Raw genomic sequence first — 25,492 nt, forward strand, 5'->3', positions numbered from 1 at the left:
GATCCAGTAGTTGTTTATCTCTCTTTTTCTCAGCTTCTTTATTTTCCATCATTTGGTCTTCTATCTCACTGATTCTTTCTTCTGCCTCATTTATCCTAGCAGTTAGCGCCCCCATATTTGATTGCACCTCATTGATAGCCTTTTTGATTTCTACTTGGTTAGATTTTAGTTCTTTTACTTCTCCAGAAAGGGTTTCTCTAATAACTTCCATGTTTTTTTCAAGCCCAGCTAGTATCTTTAAAGTGATGATTCTGAACTCTAGATCTGACATTGTACTAATGTCCGTATTGAGTAGGTCCCTGGCAGTCGGTACTACCTCTTATTCTTTTTGTTGAGGTGATTTTTTCCGTCTTGTCATTTTGTGCAGAGGAGAATAGATTAATGAGAGAACAAAATGCTAGCAGGGTAACAACGTCCCCAGAAAATATACTCTAAACAAATCAGAAAAGACCTGAAGCAGTGGGAAAAGAAAGGGAAAGAGAGAAAAAAGAAAAGGAAAGAAAAAAAGAAAACGATAAAGATAAAAACAAACAAAAGCAGAACAAAACAAAACAAAACAAAAACAGAATGTGATCAAATATGATCAGGCTGGATTATAGATCAGTGCCACACACTAGATTTTGGGTGTATTTTGGTCTGTTAAAAGAAAGTCCCTCCCAAAATTTTAAAAGAAAGAAAAACTTATATATGTACAAAAATAAGGGTTGATATGATGAAGGGATGGAATATGACTGTAAAGATGGAAATTATAAAAAATTTTAAAAAAGGGATTTGATAAGTTGTTTGAAAAAAGAAAGAAGAGGATTAAAAAAAAAAAAGAAAGAAAAAAGGGAGAGAATGTGATCAGGCAGGGGAGTAGAAAAAAACCATACACTAGAGATTTAGAGTATATTTTGATCTGTTAGAAGAAACTATCTCAAAATTTGAAAGAGAGAACAACTTATGTATATATGCCAAAAATAAGGGTAACTACTATGAAGGGATAGAATATGACTTTAAAAATGAAAAATAAAAATGTTTTTTTTTTAAAAAGGGATTGATAAGATGTTGGTTGAAAAAGGGAAAAAGAAAAATTCAAAAAAAAAGAAAAGAGGAAAAAAGAAAAAAAGTTAAAAAAAATAATTAACTTTGAAAGACTAAAGAATCATGGTAAAAAAGCCATGAATTCTATGTGCAGTATTCCCCTAGCGCTGGAGTTCTGCCGTTCTCATTGATCGGTAAACTTGGTCTTGGCTGGCTGTTCTCGCTGATCTTCTGGGGGAGGGGCCTGTTGCCATGGTTCCTAAATGTCTTTGCCGGAGGCAAAATTGCCCCGCCCTTGCCGGTCCGGGCTAAGTAATCTGCTCGGGTTTGCTCTCCGGAGCTTTTGTTCCCTGCAAGCTTTCCGTACAGCTTTGGAGGCGGAGAGTGAAAATGGCGGCCTCCCAGTCTCCGCCTCGGCGGAGCCGTGAACTTGGGGTCCCGCTCCTCAGCGAGCCCCCAGAGAAAAGCAGTCAGTCACTCCCGTCTCCCCGGTCTCCGGCCACACTCCGCGCTCACCCGGCCTGTGACCGCGCCTTTCTATCTGGCACCCGACCCCGGGTGGAGTCTCCAAACCCAGCAGATCCCCGCGGTGCGCTCCTGCACCTCTCCTCCCGGGGGAAGAAGGTGAGTCTCCCCGGATCTGCCGCTTGTTGGGTCCCTGCTGGAGGAGCAGTGGCCCGACTGTGCCGCGGATCACGGTTTATGACAACCCCGAGCTGAGAGCCCGCGCCTGGGCTCCGTCTCTGCAGCCGGCTTCCCTGCTCCGATACCTGGGAGCTCTGCCGCACTCAGGCACCCCCGGTCTTTCTGTGACCCCGAGGGTCCTGAGACCACACTGTCCCGCGAGGGTTTCACCCCCCACTTCGCCACCAGAGTGACGTCCCTCAGCAGAGCAGACTTCTAAAATTTCCGATTTTGTGCTCCGCGGCTCTATCACTTGCCAGAAGCGGCCGACGGAGGCCCCTCCCCCGCCGTCTATCCTCCCGAATAACGCCTCGGATTCACTTCTCCGCACGTCCTATCTTCCAGAAAGTGGTCGCTTTTCTGTTCAGAGAGTTGTTGCTATTGTTTTCTTCGATCTCCTGTTGAGTTTGTAGGTGTTCAGAATGGTTTGATCCCTATCCAGCTGAATTCCTGAGAGGAGACGAAATCCAGGTCTTCTACTTCTCCGCCATCTTGCTCCGCCCCCCTGTTTTACTTTTTTAATGTAGTTTTGACTATTCTGGTTCTCTAGCATTTCTGTATGAATTTTAGGATCAGATTATTAATTTCTGCAAAAGAGGCAGCTGGGATTTTTATAGAGATTCCACTGAACATGTAGATAAATTTTGAGAGCATTGACATCTTAACAATATTGTCTCTAATTCATGAACTAGGGATATCTTTTTATTTATTTAGGTCTTCTTTAATTTCATTCAGCACTTTTTTATAGTTTTCAGTATACAATTATTAACAATTGTTTTGTTAAGTTTTCCTAAGTGTTTTATTCTTCTTGATCCTATTATAAATGGAATTATTTTATTTTGGGGTTGTTCATTGATGGTGTACACCAATACAATTGAATTTTTGTATTTTGGCCTTGTATCATGAAATGTTGCTGAACTTTCTTACTCCAATATTTTTTGCTTTGCAGCAACTTTGGAAATAAGATCCCAACCCCCGGTGTTTGTTGTTGTTGTTGCTGTCATTGCTGTTTGTTTAGTGACTTTCCTGAACTTATTCTTGCAAGTCTCTCTCCTTTGTCCTGTGTGGCTACTAAAGTCTCTGCTGTATTAGCTTAGTGATCAGCTAGTGATTAGGTGGGGATTTACTTACATGCCTCAAGCCAAAAAGTCTCCCAGCCTTTGCCAAGGGAGCTTATTGGGGCATTCCTTCATCACTCTCACAGTTTAAACCCTAGCCTTAGCCTCAAGGTCAGCCAGAGGTGAGAGATTCGGTGTTTCTCAGGTCTCTCCTGGACATGAGTACAATCCTACACATTCATCTGGCCACAGGAAAATGTCAGAGTTTTTCAAAGTCCCTACAGTCATCTCATTCTCCAGCTTTTCAAGTTTTTAGGTCAGCCTCTTGTTTGCCCCAACTATTATTGCTGCCTGAGACAGCCACATGATGATTAATGGCCACCGATTGTTTCAACAAGGGCCCCAGCATAAGGCTGTTTACAGTGAGTGAATTCTGATTCAGGTCAGAGTGAGGATTTTCAGGGAATTTTCAGAGCAAACAATGATGAGTCTCTAGGAATGGGGCTTTTAGGGAGAATTCCAGGCCTATTGGCCCCCTCCAGCAGCTGCCACACTGTTGGCTTTCACAGCTACTGTGATTCCAAGGCTACTGTTTTTCAAGGGTCCTGCACAGCTGGAGATGGGGAAGATGGAGGATGAGAATCGGGCAAGTTGTAACACCACAAAGCATTGGTTCTTCCTGAGATTCAGCTGATTGTTGCAATTCTTTGGTTTATTTCCAGAGTTCTGAAAGAGTTGGGGTTTTTTTAAAGATTTTATTTATTTATTTATTTATTTATTTGACAGAGAGACACAGCAAGAGAGAAAACACAAGCAGGGGGAGTGGGAGCGGGAGAAGCAGGCTTCCCACTGAGCAGGGAGCACGATGCGGGGCTCGATTCCAGGACCCTGGGATCATGATCTGAGCCAAAGGCAGACGCTTGACGACTGAGCCACCCAGGCGCCCCATAGAGTTGATTTTGATTTTTTTTTTCCCAGTGTTCTCACTGTTTTGTTGGAAGAATGGCTTTTTGAAGGTCCTTTCTTGCCATTCCAGAAGTGCTTCTCCCATCTCACAAGAAATACTATTTAGTATTTTCATTATTTTTTTAGCTCTAAATATTTTCTAATTTCCATAATGACTTCCTTTTTGACCCACAAGTTACTTAAACATGTTTCTAAATTTCCAAAACTGTGAAGTGTTTCTAGGATTTTTTAATAATCGATTTTTAACTAATTTTTTGAAATTCATTGAAACATGATGTATAGCCTCAAATATGGGCAAGTGTTTAAAAAAGTCTGTGTATGATTGAAAAGGGCATGTATCCTGCAGTTATTGAGTATAGTGTTCTCTTTATAACTGTTAGATCAAAACTGTTAGCTGTGTTATCCAATCTATTTTCAAGTTCAGCAAATTTCTCTGCAAAGGGCAATATAGTAAATATTTTTTTTATTATGTTCAGTTAGCCAACATATAGTACATCATTAGTTTTTGATGCAGTGTTCAATGATTCATTAGTTGTGTATAACACCCAGTGTTTATTTAGACTTTATGAGCCATATTGTCCCTGTCACAACTACTCACCTCTGCCATTGTAGCATGAAAATAGCCATAGACCATACATAATTAAATGAACATGGTGTATTGGATTTAAATAAAACTTATTTATGGACACTAAAATTTGAATTTCATATAATTTTCATGTATCACAAAATATTATTCTTTTGATTTTTTAATTATATAGAAATGTCAAAAGAAGCATTACTTCACAGACTACAACAACAGACAGCAAGCCATATTTGCTCTACATGTCAAAATTTGCCAATCCCTATTGTATAACTTCATGGATATTTTTAATCTATTATATCAATTTATTCAACAGAAGTATGTTTATTTTTTTAGTAATAATAATACTAATATTTACTTTTGTTTTTTATTTTTTTGAGAGTGAAAATAGTATTTTATTTTTTTATTTATTTTTTTATTATGTTATGTTACTCACCATACAGTACATCATTAGTTTTTGATATAGCAGAAGTATGTTTAAATAAGGGTAAAATAGTCTATCCAGGTGCTATACTCCTTATAATTTAATCTTTATTTCTGAAATTATTATATCTTTTTAATAGTTCTGTAAGGTTTTTCTTTATATACTTTGAGGATGTGATTTTATTAACTTACAAATTTAGATATCTTCATGGTAAATTTAACTTCTTATCAGTAGGCAGTGGCTTTTTGTTCTAGGATTTTTTTTTTTTTTTTTTTGCCCTTATGTCTATTTTGCTTATATTATTATAGCCACACCAGCTATTGTTTAATCCCTTTGCATTATAACTTTTTCATACTTTATTTTACTTTCAGTGGTTTATGTTTAAATATATCTCTTGTAAGCAACTTATAGGTGAATATTTTAAAAATTTAATTTGATAATTTTTATCTTTTAACCAGAGCTTCTAATCCATTTATTGTATAACAGATATTTTCTGAAAATGTCTTTATGTTGTCCCCACCCTTGGATGATAATTTCACTGGGTACAGAATTCTGGATTAATAGGTGTTTCCTCTCCAGCATATTGACAAAAATTCCTTAGATTCTTCTTGCTGCCAGTGTTGCTGTTGAAAAGTTGGCTCTCAGTCTAATTGTTGTTGCCGTGAAGATAATCTAACTGCCTTGAAAATATTTTATTTTTCTTATTATAATTTCAATACAATTTAGCTAGGTATGGATTTCTTTTTATTTATCCAAGTGAGAATAAATTGGGATTATTGAATCTATGGATTAGTATCTTTCATTTAGTCTGGAAAATTCTCAATAATTACCTCTTTAAATGTTGTTTCTGTTCCATTTTTTGCATATATTAGAGACTTTTACCTCTCTTTTATTATTTCTATTACTTTGACTCTCTGAGAGTCATTCTAAGTAATTTCTTTAGGCCTATCAGTTCTCTTTTAATGCTCTGGAAATAGAAATAAGTCCAAATTAAATTTGGGCAAAGGTAAAGCTTAGCTTCCTGCATATGTCTTATTGGACTCGTCCCATTAGTTAAATCTGCATCTTAGGCCAAGATCCGTGCTCGGGTGCACATTTCATACTCTGAATCTGAGGAATCTTCCTAGAGCTAACAATCCTTCACTACCTTTGCTTGTAATTTGCTTCTGGGTCTGAGTTTACCTCATCATTGAGGTTTGATAACACTGGCCAATCTCATCTACAGATCACTCATCATTATTTATACAAATGGAGCAAATCTATCCATGATAGAGGGATTGAGGTATTATTCACAGAGTTTGATAAGGTTTTTTCAGTTCTGTATTCCTTTCCAAATAGGTGGTGTTGGGGGGGATTGGGAGGAGGGATGCGTCAAATGATTATCCATGTAGTAGTTGAATTGTACAAATCCTCTCCCCTAGTGAGAGGCCAAAGATATATGCCTGGTTGGTAAAGTTCTCCAGATCCAGAGCTAAAGAAAGCTGTCTCCTATCTAAGACTAACAAAATGACAAAATCAGGGGAATGAAGAGTTAAAAATCTGGGAAAATGCTAGAGTTCAGTAAGTCAAAAGAAGGAATCTGAGGTACGGAGCAAAGGTAAGCTTTAAAAACTAGGGTACAAAACCCCAAATCTGGAATCCAGGGAGCTATAGGCAATACCCAAAATTATACAGAAATTGACCAGAATAGGTATTTTTCCCACTTGAGAAATAATATAATTGATGAATACAACTTAGAATTTCTATGCCACAGTGTCTGATGTAGCTTACAGTGTGTTAAAACTTAATGAATAATCTATATAATTGATATTATAATTATACTGTGTTTGATTTTACTTGAACTTCTGCAGGAAAAAGTCACAAAAATCAGTCATCAATTGCACATAAGAATGAAAGCCATGAACCTCACCCAGAGACAGTTCAAAGAGTAACTCCTGTGGAGGTTCATGTAGGCACCTGGTTTACAACCACACCTGAAGGAAATCGGATTGGCACCAAAGGATTAGAAAGAATAACAGACATGACCCCATTATTATCCTTTAAGGCCACAGATCCTGTCAACGGAACGGTATGGCAAACTATTGTATATTGCAAAATTTTTATAAATCATTAGAGTTCTGAAACAACACATTAGAAGAGCACCTGACAAATAATTAATTTTTTGTAACTACTTGGTAAATAGTGGGTGGATGGATGAACAGATGGATCCATCTTTGCAAACACAAAACCTTTGTGTGGTTTATTTGACTAGAAAAATGTACCATGAAATACTAATTTTTGAAATGAGAAACAGATCATGAATATCTATATCACATTTAATACATATAAGATTGTGTCATATATTTCTTTATCTTGGATATATTTGTGTGTATGTCTTATCTTCTAGAAGCTGAGGGGCTACACTTTGTTCCTATTTCTTTGTGTGCAACTGAAATGAGTGGTAGAAATTTATTCATGATCCATGACTTCAAAGAATGTATAGTATATTTAAGGAGATGTTTACATTAAATAATTGAAGAATTTGGCAACATTACAGAGCAACTGGACAAAAGATTTGTAGCCTAAGAATAAGTGACAAATGAGTGGTATAGAAAATAATGGTTTGGGGGCACCTCGATGATGCCGTCAGTTAAACGTCTAACTCTTGGTTTTGGCTCAAGTCACAATCTCAGGGTCGTGAGATTGAGCCCCATGTCCAGCTCTGCACTTATGCAGAGTCTACTTGAGATTCTCTCTCTCCCTCTGCCCCTCCCATTACTCATGTGCCCTCTCTCTCTTAAATAAATAAATAAATAAATAAATAAATAAATAAATAAAATAAAATCTTCAAAAAAAAAAAAAAGAAAGAAAAGAAAAGAATGGTTTGGCTTATTATGTGAAATCAAAACTCCTGGGATGAACAATAGTACCTTCTATGTGGCAGGCCTTCTGTTAGGGGGTTGGTTTTTTGTTTTTTTTTAAAGATTTTACTTATTTATTTGACAGAGAGAGAGATAGCAAGCGCAGGAACAAAAGCAGGGGGAGAGGGAGAAGCAGTCCTCCCACCGAGCAGGGAGCCCAACCCCAGGACCCTGGTATATGACCTGAGCTGAAGACAGACGCCTAAAACTGAGCCACCCAGGCGCCCCGTGGGGGTTGGGGTTTTGTGTACATTATCTCATTCAGTCTCCACACCAATGAATATTATACTACTCTGGTGAGGAAATTGGGCCTCAGCAAGTTAAGTAATGCAGTCAAGAGTACACATCCAGGAAGTGCTGGATCCCAATTAGAAGCAGTTGTTGGTGACTGAAAACTGAGCTCTTTCCATTCCTCAGCTAGTCCTCTGACATCTCATGTGGAGCTTCGCAGTAGCCTTTGCAGTACCCATGACATGATGGGTAGTTGCCTTATATCTGGGTTTGGGACTTCCTACCCTTGTTTATAACAATGTGCTGCTGGTCAAAAGCAAAATGACTGCTCACTATTGAGATGAATTACATTACCTAAACAAATGTGTTTTCCTTTCTTCTTCAGTCTACTTCTGAAATAATTTTGTAATCTCTTACCTTGTCTGCTAGTTGTATTTTTTGTGAGACTCAAAGTACGTATTATCTCAGGAAGGTTTTCTGGTCACTTCAAATAACTCCCTTTCATTCAGCCCCTGATGTACATTATTTAGCATAATATGCAAATGCGATTAATATTTCTTAGTAACTCTCTATTTCCCTAATTATTACCTATCACCATTATGGAAGCATGAACCAATGTCCAAGAGCCTGGATTCAAGCATTCGTTGAACATCAGACACCTAACAGATAAATAAAAACAACACTAATAATAATATTGACTGATCGCTTGCTATTTGCCAAGCCCTCTTCTCCTTTTATTCTCACAACAGACTTGTGTTGTTTCCATTTTACAGATGAGGCAAAAACAGAAAGGTTAAATAATTTTCCCAAAAGCACACAGCAAGTAGTAGAGTCAGAATGTGAACCCCAAGGTTGCATTCCAGATCCCGTGTGCTTAGCCACCAGGGAAATAAGGGCCAAGAAATCACACGGTTGTACGAAACAAAATTGAAAATGGATGTTTTTTTCATGACACCTGACATGAAGTATCACTAAATTAGATGTGTGGGCACTGCCCTCGTGGTGACACAGACCTGGTTTTGAACCCCAGCCACACTCCTACTGGTTGTGTGACTTTGGACAAGCTTCTAATCCACTTTTTCTTATTTACAAAATGGAGATAATAGTCATACCTGAGACAATTGATAAGATTGATGCCAGATCCAACACTATCAGGTGTTCAGTAAATATTCTTGCTACTGTATTCTTCCCACCACTGAGGATAATAATTTTCCCACCATATGGTGACCAGAAAGTGTCAGTGTTATGTGGTGTTTTGAAATGTTCGAATAATTCTAAATAATAGTAAATATCTCTGCTGGCTAAAGAGCTAGTATTAACCCTTGCTGACTTGATGACTGACTGAATGTTAATCACTTTGCCAACATTATCTCGCTTAATCCACATTACATCCCTGAAGAAGATACTAGTGTTGCCTTCATTTTGCAGATGAGGAAACTAGAGCACAGAGAAGTTAAGCCACTTGCCTAAGTTGCCCAGCCATCTGTGAAGTTAGGATTTGAACTCAGGCAGCTTTACTCCAGAGCTCATGCTCTCAACCACTATATTCTTTTTTTTTTAATTTTTTTATTAACATATAATGTATTACTTGTTTCAGGGGTACAGGTCTGTGATTCATCAGTCTTACACAATTCACAGTGCCCACCATAGCACATACCCTCCCCAATGTCCATCACCCAGCCACCCCATCCCTCCCACCCCCTCCCCTCCAGCAACCCTCAGTTTGTTTCCTGAGATTCAGAGTCTTATGATTTGTCTCCCTCTCTGGTTTCGTCTTGTTTAATTTTTCCTCTCTTCCCTTATGATACTCTGTCTTGTTTCTCAAATTCTTCATATCAGTGAGATCATATGATACTTGTCTTTCTCTGATTGACTTATTTCACTTAGCATAATACCTTCTAGTTCCATCCACGGTGTTGCAAATGGCAAGATTTCATTTTTTGATGGCTGCATAATATTCCATTGTATATATATATATATATATATACCACATCTTCTTTATCCATTCATCTGTCGATGGACATCTTGGCTCTTTCCATAGTTTGGCTATTGTGGACATTGGTGCTACAAACATTGGGGTCAGGTGCCCCTTCGGATCACTACATTTGTATCTTTGGGGCAAATACCCAGTAGTGCAATTGCTGGGTCGTAGGGTAGCTCTATTTCCAACTTTTTGAGGAACCTCCATACTGTTTTCCAGGTTGGCTGCACCACCTTGCATTCCCACCAACAGTGTAGGAGGGTTCCCTTTTCTCCACATCCTTGCCAACATCTGTCATTCCCTGACTTGTTAATTTTAGCCATTCTGACTTCAACCACTATGTTCTTCAGCAGTATTTCTCATTTAACACATTGGCTGAGAGTTCCAATGATAAGAACCTAAAATAATGACAGCATGCATTTCTCTCATATATAGTGATTTCTGCCTACCATAAAGAGATAAGAAGGCAATTATCACCTGCTTCCAATAGCCACAGATATTTGAATCAAAACACAGCTAACAAACCTGCTGTCACATCCATTTGGACTCTTCAGTGGAATACTGTGTCCCTTACACTTAGGACAGTACAAGTTAGAAAATACTCAATGACTGAAATATGTATTACATAATTTGCAATACTGTTATTGCCAGTTGGACACCATCCGTGCAAGGAAGGAGGGAAGGAAGCATAAATGGGCAGAGGGAGAAGCAGAGCTGAGGCACAGACCAGACAAAGCTTCAGCCAACTGGCAGGGGCTCAGGAGCCAGTATGCTCTGCCTCAGCGTCCCGAGTCTGGTAGCAGGAAGCAGACTGGTATGTCCCTGCCTCACTCAGTCACTGGACACAGTTACTCTGGAAAGCTGTGAGTCAGGCAGAGCATCTCTCTGCACCTGGGGCAGACACGGAAAGAGCTGAGAGCCGGAAGCTGTTTGCTGATAGCCCCCCACCCCACAGTTGGGGAGCAAGTCCTCTCTTGAAGAGAGACACACGCCGTGCATCTCCGTATCTGCCACATCTACACATACACACACACACACACACACACACACACACACACACACACAACTGGGGGTGTAGAGCTTCACTGGTCAACCATTGAGCTACTGTATGTAAGGGCCTGATCGTTCTTTCAGAGTGAAGCACTTGTCAGGACTAAGTGAATTTTTTTTCTGTGACTGCTACTCTTTAGTCCTGCTTTGGCTCTCCTTGGGAGAAAGGCTGAAGTCCTTAATCACAGTTTAAAGCTCTCTCTCATTTGGTCCTTCACCTTCTGGCCTCATCTCCCACCCTTCTCCTCACTGCTTCCTGGGGTCCTTTGAGTCCCCCGTGCTGCTCCCCTGCACCAACACCCCCAAACCAAGCTCTGGCCTTGCTTCCTCTGAGGGGAAGCCAAACCACATCAGAAGTCTCACTATAGACACTGACCAGGTGATCCCTCCAAGGGCTCCTTTGGGGTCTTCCTTAATGACCGTCTTTCTTATGGTCTGTAACTCCTGGAGGATAGGGACTTAAACTTTAGTCTCGTCCCATATCGTACCCCCAGCACCTGTCACAGCTCACAGCATATGGCCGGCACTCCACATCGGAACAGACCTGGGACATACGGGGCTGACCAGGTTACCACCCTTCGGCTTCCTGCCTTGGATGATAACAGCTATTTTCCTTCTCAGACCTTCCATCCATCTTCCACAGTAACTCTCTCCACCGGAATAGAAGACATTACAGGTTAAAATTGACAATCAAACTAACAAACATCCAGGCTTTAATCTGCACCTGCATTTGCTCCGCTTTAGGGAAGGACACAAGGCAGCAAATGCAGCGTGATCAGTGGGGCGCCCTCGTCCAACTGGGAGGCCCAGCAACAAGCCACAGGCACAACTTCCTTTACCCCTCCAGCCCACATGGGGCACGACCGGCAGCCACAGACAAGAGCCTGTGAGTGTGTGGATCGGCTTGAAACACAGAGAAGCCACAGCCTCTGTTCCCCACCAATTTTCATGTTCTGTTCTGATGACATTAGACTGAGATGGCATGGCAGGCAATGCAGCCTCCGCCGGCCATGCTCACCTTACACCTGTAATTTTCAAGGAGGCAGGACCTGGGATCATTTTCCCAGACAGACCGGGGCCAGGCCAGTCCTGATGTTAACTTTGTTTCTCACAAATACACAATGACGGGAGGAGCATCAATTTCCAAGTCAAACAGCCTTAGTTGAACACCAGCCCTGGGGCTTGCTGAGTGAACTTGAGCAAATTTCTTAACTTCTCGAAACCTACATTCCCTCATCTACAAAATGGGGATAGCACTGCCTGCCTTCCAGGATTGTTGCAAAGCTTTGACCAAGTAGAGGAGATCAAACTTTAGCTTATAAACGGATAACCAGGATTTTGATGGTATTCAATGAGGTATAAAAATAAACGCACTTGGGATGAACCACCTGACCAAATGATCGTGCTCTGCCTTTGTATGTTCAGGTCATGACAACTCGAGAAGACAGAGTGGTCATTGTGGAAAGAAAAGATGGTACTCGGATAGTGGATCATGCTGATGGGACCAGAATCACAACCTTTTATCAAGTTTATGAAGATCATATTACTCCTCCAGATGATCACAAAATAAGTAAGTTTATTTTTCAAGCATGTGACAATATTTGTGTCTTTAGAATAAGATGAGTAGAAACGTCACTGCTTTTTTTTAACCCACACATAAGAAAAATAATTTTTTGAAGAACTCTCTCAACCAAAGAATACACGTGCAGTCTAGAGCAGGGCCTCTGTGGCCCTTTTGTTACTTTTTTTTTATCTTCAACAGATGTGGGAGTGATAAAAGCTCCAGTTGGCTATCTAGTTGGCTATCTATTACTATATAGATGGGTAGTAATAGTACTTTTTTCCATTTTCACTGCTAAAATATAGTCTGGATTGGTGGCAACTAAAAGTTAATGATCATGACTTCATTGCCTGGGACATTGGCTCTCAGACCTGTTTCTGTTGATACTTATGGAACCTGATTTGCATATAGGTGACCTCAGTAAGGTCCTCCTTCAATTCGGAACATGCCTCTCATTATCAGAGAGACGGTGTGAGAGAAGAACAAGCTGCAGATGCTAGTTAACAGACCCCGGGCAGAGACTCTAAAAGCATAACGCCTTTCCTAACCTAAATTTAAACAAGATTTTTAAAGGCAAATTATTCCCTGACTCCCTTTTCTTTAATTCCAGATTTTATTTGTTTAATGCATTAAATGCTTCCTTGCCAAATTAAGTGCAAAAAAACTGGCAAGCAAGTGGGAAAAGACCAACCTTCATATCCCACTGGTTAGAGGGAGAATTAAAAGAGCCACTGGAGAGGGCGATTTAAAAATATAAGCTTAAAATGTGCATATCCTATGATGCACTGACTCCACTTCTGGGTATATGTAGAAAGACACTCTTAACAACACTCTTACCCATTTGTACAAGGAAACAGGTTCAGGGTGCTACTTGCAACACCAAGCATGATATCAAAATGCTGGGAAATAGATGTCCATCAACAGCAGAATAGAAACATAAAATGCAGTATATTTTTACAAAAGAATACTATACAGTAGTTAAAAGGAATGAAGTACACACACACACACAAATACCCACACACCTATATATCAAGATGGCTAAAGGTCTCAAAGCGATGTCAAGTAGAAAAAAGTAGGTGTAGAATGATACATACAGTAATATGTAATGTATGCATATTTAAAGCCCACAAAAGATGATACATTATTTTGATTCATATATTTATAGAAAAGATAAAAGTAGACTTCAAGAGAAGGGAATCAACCTGGAGATAAGGAGAAAAGTGAACTTCAACTTACCTGTAATTTTTCTCTTATATACATATTAAGAATGTTGAAACAGATATGGCAAACTATTAACAAGTGTAAATTTTGATTGGTGAGTATATGAATAGTTAAATTATTTGTTATGCTCTTCTGGGTGTTTTCAATTTCTCAAAATAAAAACAGTAGTGAGAACAAAACAGCACACTAAATTAAGTAGGAAGAATTATTCTGAAAGAATTACTCTGCATTGACAGTGAGTAGGCCACACACCAGCCCCGTGGAGTGAGTTCTCAGCACTTGGTCTCAACTTCTAGGCCAGGTGGCCAGGAGACAGGAGCAAACTCAGCAGGCAGGCGTGTTTCCCAATGTGTGCGTCCTGTCAGATCTGCTTACTTTGCATTTGCTTGCAGCTGAAAGTCCTCAAACTGTCACCAGGCAGGTGAAGTGCATGCGGATAGAAAACTCACACTATGCCACTATCATCACCAACTGCGAGGACAGTAGCTGCTGTGCCACCTTTGGGGATGGGACGTCTATTATTGCAAAGCCACAGGGAACATACCAGGTGGGTGTAGGGGAAAATGAGGAGTGCCAAAGAGAAGTGTCCATTCAACTAAGAAAACCCACTCCTCTGGGGCCGTGAATATTCCTGCCATGTACAGCTGTTGTTCCTTTTGTCTCGTGTTCTTAGAACACACTTCTCAATCTCTTTTTACTTACTCATCTTCTTTTTACAGTCCATTACAGAAAAACACTGTCCTGCTTGTCTTACAATGCTTTGGTATTTTGGGATCAAGGTTTTAAATCAGAATGTATTTGTTGGGGATCTTTTATGTGGTAGGTGGCAGGCACTGTTAGAAGCACTCATGTGATCTGTCCTGTGCCTACCCGACCAGCTTCACCTCCTGCCACCTCTGTCCTTATTCACACTCTCCCGTCCTTCCCATCTCTAGTCCATTGCCACTTCACCAAGAGTCCCCACAGGATGGGAGGGAGCATATGATCTGTGTGGTCCTAGGAGAGCAGCTTGCAAAGCTTTGTTCTTGAAGGCTCAGGAGGGAGCACTGTTAGCAACTCCTGTCCCTTCCTACATTTCCCTATTAATCACAACCACCTCGTGTCAGCCTTTAGTCCCTTTAGCCTTGGAAGGATTTGCCCTCATCTTTCCACTTGCCGGAGAAGAGACACAAGTGCCAAAATGTCACATACAATGTCACAGGATACTGAGAGCACAAAACCAGAAGATGACTGACAAAGACCTCAGTGACAAACATTTGTTATTGTGAAAGCTGCTAAAGCCAGTTTATCCCTCCCATCTCTCCAAATAATGTTATCCTACTCCCTCTTCTTCCAGTGTAGACTGTTATGGAGCAAGGCAGGTGCTGAAAATGAGACACAATTGTGAAGTGTGGCAGTTGGCTAAGCGGTGCAATTTTTCTTCTACAATACTCAGAATGTCCATTTTTTCCAGCAGATTGGCAGCATCCATATTCCAGTACCACGTGTGCTACCGGATGTCATGAGAATCCCCTAAGATTGTGTGATGAGGCCACTTTTTGTCTTGTTTTTATCATAGTCCCAAACTCAAATGGTTACAACTATGAGGGCAAAGGAATTTTAGAACCAATGACAGTTGCCACTGGAGAAAGAGACATAAACAGAAAAGAGATCCAACTAAGACACATTCGATGTCTGCCACTATTGTGTAGCCACTTGTTCCTTCCAGGTTTGCCCAATCACCCAAAACACAGTGCAAGAATGGATTGGAAGGTTGGCCACTCTTGGTTGAGAAACACACAGACCTTAGTTCCCAACTGGAAAAAAAAAAACAAAAAAACAAAAAAAAACCCTCCAAATAAATTTACCAACACCTCTTATAGTTCTGTAGTTGTATATCACTGAAAGATGGCATTCAAAAATACCCTCTGCCCATCCCCCTATTGGTTGGTCATCACTTCATCACTCACCAGCATGAGAACAATGGGCAGTATGATGAGCGAGGCTGGATTTTAAGCAATGTAATTTAAAAAAAAAGGAGGTAGAGCTTGGTATTATCCACCATTGTACCTTAGCAGCACTAAAAAGATTAACCAAGACATCAAATAGGAGGCAGGTATAACAGTTGCTATCCTCTATGACTATAATGTGTCACAAGTAGGGGTGGGACCATCCACCCAGCTAGAGGGTTTCAGGAAGACAAGATGATAAATATGGGTCTATTAGCCCCCATGGGAAACCTTCCTCTGTCCCTCATTCTAGGAACTGAAACCAGTTTCCCTAGACCAGAAGGCCTATTGTCTTTCTGGGGAAAGTGTGTGTATGTGTGTGTGTGTATCTGCTGGAACAGGCTTCTGAAAGAGAGTAGTCAGACTATTCTTCTATGCCAGTATGATCCAGCCTAAGTGGTTCCTTTGGGGAAGATACAGAAATGTAATAAGCATTTACAAGAATACTTTGGAGAAGGACTTCAAGAGTCCTTGTCTTTGTTAGCAATACCATAAACAAACACCTTATAATAATGGAATGTGGTTATATCCTCTACTCGGTATGTGAAATCAGTTGGAAGAGGCAAATTTTATAGTAAACTTTGAGCAGTATATGTAAAATATGAGAATGTAAAATCATGAGAATTCTATTTGCTAACTGGCTATCGGGTTAATCAAAAACAATCTCTAGCAAAAAATGTGGGTCATCACTATATTTGCCATGTTGAGCCTGTAGGCTTCAGCATAGATGTTTCTCCAGGTTAACTTCCTAGAAAGAAATGCACATCCTGTTTATTAGGTTTACTTTTGTCATTTCTATATTGTTGCTTCACCTGGTCTATGGTATGTGTCTTAACAGTGGATGTTACAGGACATCCCTTTTCTGTCCAGAGCAGCTTTCAGTAAATCATGGAGTCAAATCTGACAGTTTGGGTCCATTTTGATGAGGACTTTTGGAGGCCAGGAAAGTTGCAAATTTAACCAGCCACCAGTGCCTACTCTAAAATGTGCCTGAAACCACAGAAAAGTCTCAGAATTAGCCAAGGTCCAATGGGGTTCTCTGGGCCTGGGCAATGGTGGGTAGTCAGTATGAGACACTTCCAGAATAGTAGAGTAAGGACCTCCGAAAATACATTACTACACAAAAACAACTAGAAAACTGAAAATATTGTCAAAATCAACTTTTTCAGAACTCTGGAAATTAACCAAAGGAGTACAACAATCAGAAAAGCAAAGAAAGAGAAAGACTTGATCCTGGGAAGTACAGCAAGATTCATGGTGATTTCACTTGCCATATTCCCCTCCCCGCCCCCAGCTTCATGGTACCCTTGAAAATCAACACCCTCACATTCATGATAGCAATGAAAACCAGCATGCCAGCAAACACTGAAAGAGGAAGAATAGATTTAGAGCTCTCCAAAAGTTTCATCACAAATATTGTCATTGTTGACCTGTTTGGCTGTTCCCTGGAAACCCCATTTGCAAGGGTTATCTTTATTTGATCTGACTCTGAGCTCACTCACCACAGACTTTTCCCCAAATGGGGGTAATTATTTAACATTACAGCTGCCTGAAGTGGCAATAACAAACAAGAGGGTGAACACAAAAATTAAAAGGAACAGCTGGGGAACAGAAGCCCATATAAGGCTTTGAAAAGCTCTGACACATTCCTTGGAATCATCCTCTTCTGAGGGCTCTGTTTGCATACTGGGGTATTTTTTTCAGTACTCCAGCTGGAAGTTCATAACTCTAGTTAGGCTTCACTCCCTGCTTATGCAGATCCTCTTGATCAGCAAGAGTGAAAGATTAGGGATTTCTGAGCTCTTTTCCAGGCATGCATTCAGTCCTGCACATGAATGTGGCTTTCTAGATTCCAAGGAATATGTGCTTATAATGTATAAAAATGTAATTTTTTTTACAATACTAACACAAAGTAGGAGGGAAGGAATAGAGCTATATAGGAGCAAAGATTTTGTATAATATTGAAATTAAGTTAGTATTATTTTAATCTTGATGGTTATAAATTAAGACATTATTTGTGATCTTCAAGAAACTCTAAGAAAATAGTGGAAAAATATATAGTAAAAGAAACAAGGGAACTAAAACGCACACTAAAAATGTCTATTTAAAGGCAGTAATGGATGAATACAGGGGGAAAAGAAGCATAAAACATATAGAAAACAAATAAAAAATTGGAAGATATAAATCTGACTTCAGTAATTACATTAAGTATAAATGGATTAAATAATCCAATAAAAAAGCAGATATTGGAAGAATGGATTAAAAAACATGATCCACATATACGCTGTTGACAAGAGATACACTTATATGGTCAAAGACACAAATAGTTTGAAGGGAAAAGGATGAAAATAGATAGACCTGCAATAAGTAATTGAAAGGGAACTAGAGTGGCTATACTAATTCAGACAAAATAGATCTTACAACAAAATATTATCAGAGACAAAGAGGTTATGTTATAATGATAAAAGGATCACTCCATCAAGAAAACATAACTATAAACATATTAGGCACCTAACAACAGGTCCAAAACACCTAAGTATTTCCAGAGTTGTACATTATACAATTTAAAATGTCAAGTTTTTTCTCTGAGATCTGCTCTTACTGAAGTGGATCAGTGATGAAATTAGCCAAATCTGAGCATCAGAAGACCTTGCAGTCTACCTGATGCATGATCTCTGTAGTTCTGAGAAGCAAACGTAATTTAAAATAATAAGGGCTTGTGTCTGGAGCTGTGTGTGTGTGTGTGTGTGTGTATGTGTGTGTGTAAAGGTGACTGTGTATAACTGAGGACTTGATGAATGAGATTGGGGGAAGGAGAAGGGGAGATGTGTGTGTGTGTGTGAGACTAATGAGTTCTGAGCAATGATGAAAAGGTTTTACTACTGACCTTTACAACTATAAAGGCTTCTACACTTGATCTGAGTTCAGAATTAAAGAAAAAGAAGTCTAGTTTTAAATAGTAAAAACTGGCTTAGTTAAAACGAGAAATAGACAATTCAACAATAATATTTGGGAGACTTTAGTAGCCCATTTTCAGTAATGGATAAAATAATAAACAATAAAAGTGAATAATAAAAGAAAAATAAAAGACTTAAACAGCAGAATAACCCAACAAGACCTACTAGACATCTATAGAACACTCCACTCATCAACAATAAAACACATTATTCTCAAGTGCACATGGAACATTCTCTAGGAAAGACTATGTGTTATACCACAAAACAAGTCTCAGTAGATTTAAAAGGATCAAAATCATACAAAATATTTTCTACCACCACCATGGAATTAAATTAAAAGTCAGTAACAGAAAGAAGTTTGGGAAATCCACAAATATGTGAAAATTAACACGGAGAAGAAATCACAAGAAAATTGCTTTGAGATGACTGAAAATAAAACCTTAATATACCAAAACCTATGGAATGCTGCAAAAGCAATGCACAAAGGAAAATTTCTAGTTTTATATTGCCTAAATATGTATATTATAAAAGATCTCAAATCAATAACCTAACTTTCCACCTAAGAAACTAGAAAAAAGAAGGCAAACTAAAATCAAAGCAAACATATAGAAGTAAATAATAGATTATAATAGAAATAAATAAAAGACAGAAGAGAAAACAATAGAGAGAGTCAACAAAACCAGAAGTTGTTTCTTTGAAAAGATCAACAAAATTGAAAAACCTTTAGGGAGAGAGAGAAAGAAAGGGAGAAAAGGCGGGGAGAGACCCAAATTACTAGAATTAAGAATGAAAGATAAAACATTTTTTCCAACCTTCCAGAAATGAGAAGAATTATAAGGAAATACTATGAATATCAATAGATTAGATACCATAGATGAAATAGATAAATTTCTGGAAAGGTACAAACTTCTAAATCTGAGTTAAGAAGAACTAAAAAATCAGAATAGACCTATAAGAAGTAAAGAGATTGAACTGGTAATTTTAAAACTTAGCACACAGAAAAGCCCAGGCCCAGATGGCCTCACTGGTAAATTCTACCAAACATTTATGGAAGAATTACTGGTAAATTCTACCAAACATTTACAGAAGAATTAATACTGAAGAATTTTCACAAACTCTTCCAATATACAGAAGAGAAGGGAACACTTCCCAACTAATTCTATCTGGTCAGTATTACCCTGTTACCTAAACCAGACAAAGTTATCACAAGAAAACTCCAGACCAATATATCTTATGAAGATAGATAAAAATCTTCAAGAAAATGCTAGCCAACTGAATCCAGCAACATGTAAAAAGGATTATACATTGTCACCAAGTGGGATTTATCCCAAAAATTTAAGGTTGGTTCAAGATGCAAAAATCAATCAATATAATATACCATATTAAAAAATAAAGGACAGAAACCACATGATTATCTACATAAGACTCAGAAAAAGCATTTGACAGAATTCAATACCCTTTCATGATTAAAAAAAAAAAACAAAACAAAACTCAATGCACTAGGAATAGAAGGAAACTTCTTCAACCTCATAAAGGGCATCTACAAAACAAAACAAAACAAAAAACCCACAGCTAACAAACAGCATTCTTATTGGTAAAAGACTAAAAGCTTTCCCCCTAAGATCAGGCACAGGACATGAATGTTTGCTCTCATCCTTCCAACTCAACATTGTACTGAAGGCTCTAACCAGGGCAATCAGACAATAAGAATAAATAATGTGCAAGCAGATTGGAAAGGAAAAAGTAAAAACATCTCTCTTTTTACAGATGATATAAAAGTGTATTTAGAAAATCCTAAGGAAGGCAATCTACCAAGAACACAATGTACACACACACACACACACAATTAGAACTAATAAAAAAGTTCAGCAAGTTTGCAAGATATAAGATCAATATACAAAAGTCAATTGTATTTTTCTACATTAACAAAGAGCAATCCAAAATTGAAATTAAGAAAACAATTCTGTTTAAAGTAGCATCAAAAGGAATAAAATACTTCTCTTCAACAAATGGTGTTGGGAAATCTGGACAGCTACATGCAAAAGAATGAAACTCAACCACTTTCTTATACTATACACAAAAATAAACTTAAAATGGATTAAAGACCTAAATGTGAGACCTGAAACCATAAAAGTTCTAGAAGAGGGCACAGGTAGTAATTTCTCTACACTGGCTGTAGCTATATTTTTTTTAGATATGTTTTCTGGAGCAAGGGAAACAAAAGCAAAAATAAACTGTTGTGACAACGTTAAAATTCCTTCTGCACAGTGAAGGAAACAATCAACAAAAACTAAAGGAAAACCTACTGAATGGGAGAAGATATTTGCAAATGATGTATCTGATAAAGGGTTAGTATCCAAAAAATATAAACAACTTACACAACTCAACACACACACAAAATAAATAATCCAATTAAAAAATGGGCAGAAGACGTGAACAGACATTTTTCCAAAGAAGACATACAGACATGAAAAGATGTTCAACATCACTCATCATCAGGGAAATACAAATCAAAACAACAGTGAGAGATCACCTCACACTTGTCAGAATGGCTAAAATCAACAATACAAGAAGCAACAAGTGTTGATGGGGATGTGGAGAAAAAGGAACACTTTGCACTGTTGGCGGGAATTTGAACTGGTGCAACCATTGTGGAAAACAGTATGGAGCTTCCTCAAAAAGTTAAAAATAGGACTACCCTATGATCCAGTAATGGCACTACTGGGTATTTACCCAAAGAATACAAAACCCCTAATCTGGAAGGATATATGCACCCCTATGTCTATTGAGCATTATTTACAATAGCTAAATTATGGAAACAGCTCAAATGTCCATTGATAGATGAATGGATAAAGAAGATGTATTGTGTGTATATATATATATATATATATATATATATGTTATGGAATATTACTCAGCCATAAAAAGGAATGAAATCTTGCCATCTGCAGCAACATGGATGGAGCTACAGAGTATAATTATAATCCTAAGTAAAATAAATCAGTCAGAGAGAGACAAATAGCTTATGATTTCACTCATATGTGAAATTTAAGAAAAAAACAAATGCAGAAAGGGAAAAAAGAGAGTGATAAGCCAAGAAAGAGACTCCTAACCATAGAGAACAAACTGATGATTACTAGAGGAGAGGTGAGTGTGGGATGGGTGAAATAGGTGATATGGATTTAAAAAAAGGAATAAAATAATTAAAAATAAATTTAATAAGACTTATACACTGAAAACTATAAAATATCACTGAAAGAAATTAAAGAAGACCTAATAAATAGAAAACATCACATGTTAAGTTTATGGAAGACTTAATATTGTTAAGATGGCAGTACTCCCTACATTCTTTATTAACATCTCAGCTGCCTTTTTTGCAAAACTTGATAAGCTGATACCAAAATTCTTATGTAAATTCGAAGTACTCAGAATAGCCAAAACAATCTTGAAAAAGAACGAAGTTAGATGACTCACACTTCCTGATTTCAAAACTTACTACAAAGCTACAGTAATCAAGACAATGTGGTACTAGAATAAAGATAGGCATATAGATCAATAGAATAGGACTAGGTATTCATTTATTACCAACTTGTGGTCAATAAACTTTTTATAAGCATGCCAAGCTAATTCAGTGGTGAAAAGAATAGTCTTTCAACAAATGGTGAATAAAGTTGGACCTGTATCTTACACTATACACAGAAATGAATTCAAAAGCACAAGGACTTAATTGTAAAAGCTCAAATGACAAACCTTTTAGAAGAAAACATAGTGCAAATCTTCATGTCTTTGAATCTGGCAGCAGTTTCTTAGATGACATCAAAAGCACAAACTTTCATCAAAAAGAGAAAAGTTTGCGCTTTAAAGGACACCACCCAGAAAGTGAAAAGACAACCTACAGAATGGAAGATATTATTTGTAAATCATACAAATGATAATAGTCGAGTATCCAGAATATATAAAGAACTACTACAACTCAGCAATGAAGACTAACAACCCAATTTTTTTAAATGGGAAAGGATCTGAATAGACATTTCTCCAAAGAAGTGATATAAATGACAAATAAGCACATGAAAAGATGCTCAACATCATTAGTCATTAGGGAATTGCAAATTAAACTATGAGATACTACTTCCCACCCACAAAAATGACTGGAATAAAAAAGACAGACAGTAATAAGTGTTAGTGAGATTGTGGGGAAATTGAAACCCTCATACATTGCCGATAGGAATGTATAATGGTGCAATCACTTTGGAAAACAGTCTGGCAGTCCCTCAAAAAGTTAAAAATAGAGTTATCATATAACCCAGCAATTCCACTCCTAGGTAGGTGTCCAAAGGAAATTAATATATACATCCACTCAAAAATTTGTATGCAGATGTTGATAGCATTGTTAATAATAGCAAGATTGTGAAAATAACACATATGTCCAATCAACTCACAAATAAACAAAATTTTATATATCTATACAATGGAATATTATTGATCCATGAAAAAGAATGAAGTATTGATACACACAACAACATGGATGAATCTTGAAAATATTATGCTAAGTGAAAGAAGCCAGACACAAAAGGCCTCATATTGCATGCTTCCATCTGTATGAAATGTCTAGAATATTCAAATCCATAGAGATAGCTGATCACTGGTCGCCAGGAGCTAGGGTCAGGGGTGATGCAGAGTGACTGCTCATGACATCAGTGTTTCTTTTTGGGATGCTGACAATGTTCTGAAATTAGTGATAACATTTGCACATGTTTTTGAACATAGTAAAATCCATTGAATGTATACTTTATGGTATGTGAATTATGCCTCAAAAATGAGTCTATCTGAACCAGAAGTTATTACATGAAAGCTAATACTTAAGGACCGTGTCAGCCACCAGAGGAACGCAGACAAATAAGAGTTCTTAAAAGCATTTGTCCTATAGCTTCTGACTGTTTGAGATACATTTTGCCCAAGAACATGAAGGTTCCAAACATTTTTAATAGAGGCGAGTGTGTTGACGTCAGTTAAAATATATTTTTATTATTTCATGTTAAATATCTGACATAAGAAGGCACAAGGCAATTACTTGGAAAAGATATTAAAGTGAGTAGATAAATTATGAGGACACAAAGGAATTGTACCCTAATTATTCAATTTGCCTCTTTATCAGGGAGCCCTTCCCAAAGCTCAAGTCCTCTCTTAGATAATGTTTGTTTGTTTGTTTTTTCCTGGATAAAAACAATTTATGGCTGAGATCTATGTATAATTTTTTTTCCTAAAAATGATTTTCCAAATCCTTCATGTTGAACAAGACATTTTAAATAATTTCTCTCTTTCTGTTACCCTTCCAGGTGTTACCTCCAAACACAGGCTGCCTCCACATTGATAGGGATTGCTCAGCTATATATTGCCATGAATTAAGCAGTGATATATACCATCCTTTCCAAAAACGTGAGCAGCTAAGAGCTAGCAGGTACATCATGAAGCACACATCAGAGGTTATCTGTGAGGTCCTGGATCCTGAGGGAAATACCTTTCAGGTAAAGGGCATCATTAGAATGGAGAAAGGGGCTGGATTTTTTTTTTTTTTTTTTTTTTTTTTTTGAGATATTTCACACTAGCGCGCTTCCATGAAGCTTTATACCTTGGCGGCCTTGGGATTAGTTATCCACTTACTGCCAATACTTTGCATAAGCAATAATGAATGTCAATATCTTTGCTTCTCAAGTGTACTTCCAAGGGGATAGAAAGTCAAACAGTTGGGATGGTAGAAATGTTAAGGCCAAATAAAGAATTAGAATGGAAGGGAAGAAACATTACTAAACATTTAAAAATAATGCCAACAAAAAGAAATGATGTAAGAATGGTCTGTATCCAGGATAATTGAGAACAAGTTTGCTTGACTAGGCAGAGAATCCATGGTGAGAAGTATCAATTAGTGAGGATTCTAGTAGGATTGAAGATGGGGAGGTGGGAGCAGCACTTAGCTAGTAGATGGCAGAGCTCTATCTTCTGTTTCTCTGTCCTTCAACACCACAACTATCCTCTTACATCCAGGCCTAAAGCTGGCAAACCATGGCCACCTCTTTATATAGGCCCATCAGCTAAAAATGGCTTTTATATTTTTAAATGGTTGGGAAAACTTAAAAGGAGAAGAATATTTCATGACACATAAAAATTACAGGAAATTCAAACCTCAATGTCATGATATAGTTTTATTGGAATACAGCCATGCTCATTCGTCTCCGACTGCTTTGGCATACAATGGTAGAGATGAGTAGTTGCAACAGAAACTGTGTGGCCTACAAATCCTAAAATATTTACTCCCTGTCCCTTGAAAAAAATGGTTTGCCAACCCCTGCTCTAAGCATTTCTCCTTGTTTCACTCCTCCACCCAACAGTAGAAGTTTGTGTATCAGCTAGTAGGTGGTGAAGTTATTTTTCAGATTTGGAACCATAGCACCGAGTCCCCAGCTTTGGTTTGGTATGCAGAGTAGCCCTGATCCTGCTTGGTTTTTTGGCCCTCAAAAAATGAGACTCTTCCCAGCATGAGTTCAGGCTGCTAACAAATTTCAATTTATAGTGAATTGAAATTGAACCTTAAAGCCCTAAACCCTCTAAGTTTAAACACATGGAACATTCAGGCCAAGCATTCTTCTAGGCATTAATGCTCTTCTTGGGCATCTCCTTCAATGGTCTTTCAGCCTGAACCACACTCCTTCGTGGAGAGATCCATGCCATATCTAAATAGTAGTAATGGCTAGAACCTTTCTTCTCATGCTGATACTAAATCTCATGCTGATACTAAAGATTTAGTATCATGAATCCTGATTCTGCACTTGCAATCACAGAATATAAACTTCTCCATACTACCACTTCTTTA

The 25,492-nt window shown here is 38.1% G+C and overlaps 1 protein-coding gene and 2 non-coding genes across 3 annotated transcripts in view; all 3 read left to right on the forward strand.

Annotated features, from left to right (window-relative positions):
- The window catches only part of SPAG17 (sperm associated antigen 17), a 226,243-nt gene that overhangs the window by 167,845 nt on the left and 32,906 nt on the right, over positions 1-25,492 (forward strand). Inside the window, exons 29-32 of the mRNA XM_032419281.1 lie at positions 6,586-6,803; positions 12,323-12,467; positions 14,072-14,226; positions 23,961-24,149. Of these exons, the coding sequence (XP_032275172.1) occupies positions 6,586-6,803; positions 12,323-12,467; positions 14,072-14,226; positions 23,961-24,149 (707 nt within the window). The remainder of the gene's footprint in view (positions 1-6,585; positions 6,804-12,322; positions 12,468-14,071; positions 14,227-23,960; positions 24,150-25,492) is intronic.
- LOC116627117 lies at positions 18,277-18,356 on the forward strand. The gene has a single exon (XR_004298430.1). It is a non-coding gene; the product is annotated as a small nucleolar RNA U2-19 (small nucleolar RNA).
- LOC116627113 lies at positions 18,525-18,594 on the forward strand. The gene has a single exon (XR_004298429.1). It is a non-coding gene; the product is annotated as a small nucleolar RNA U2-30 (small nucleolar RNA).

This window comes from Phoca vitulina, unplaced genomic scaffold (assembly GCF_004348235.1).
Source record: "Phoca vitulina isolate PV1807 unplaced genomic scaffold, GSC_HSeal_1.0 scaffold2, whole genome shotgun sequence".
NCBI classification, from domain to species: domain Eukaryota; kingdom Metazoa; phylum Chordata; class Mammalia; order Carnivora; family Phocidae; genus Phoca; species Phoca vitulina.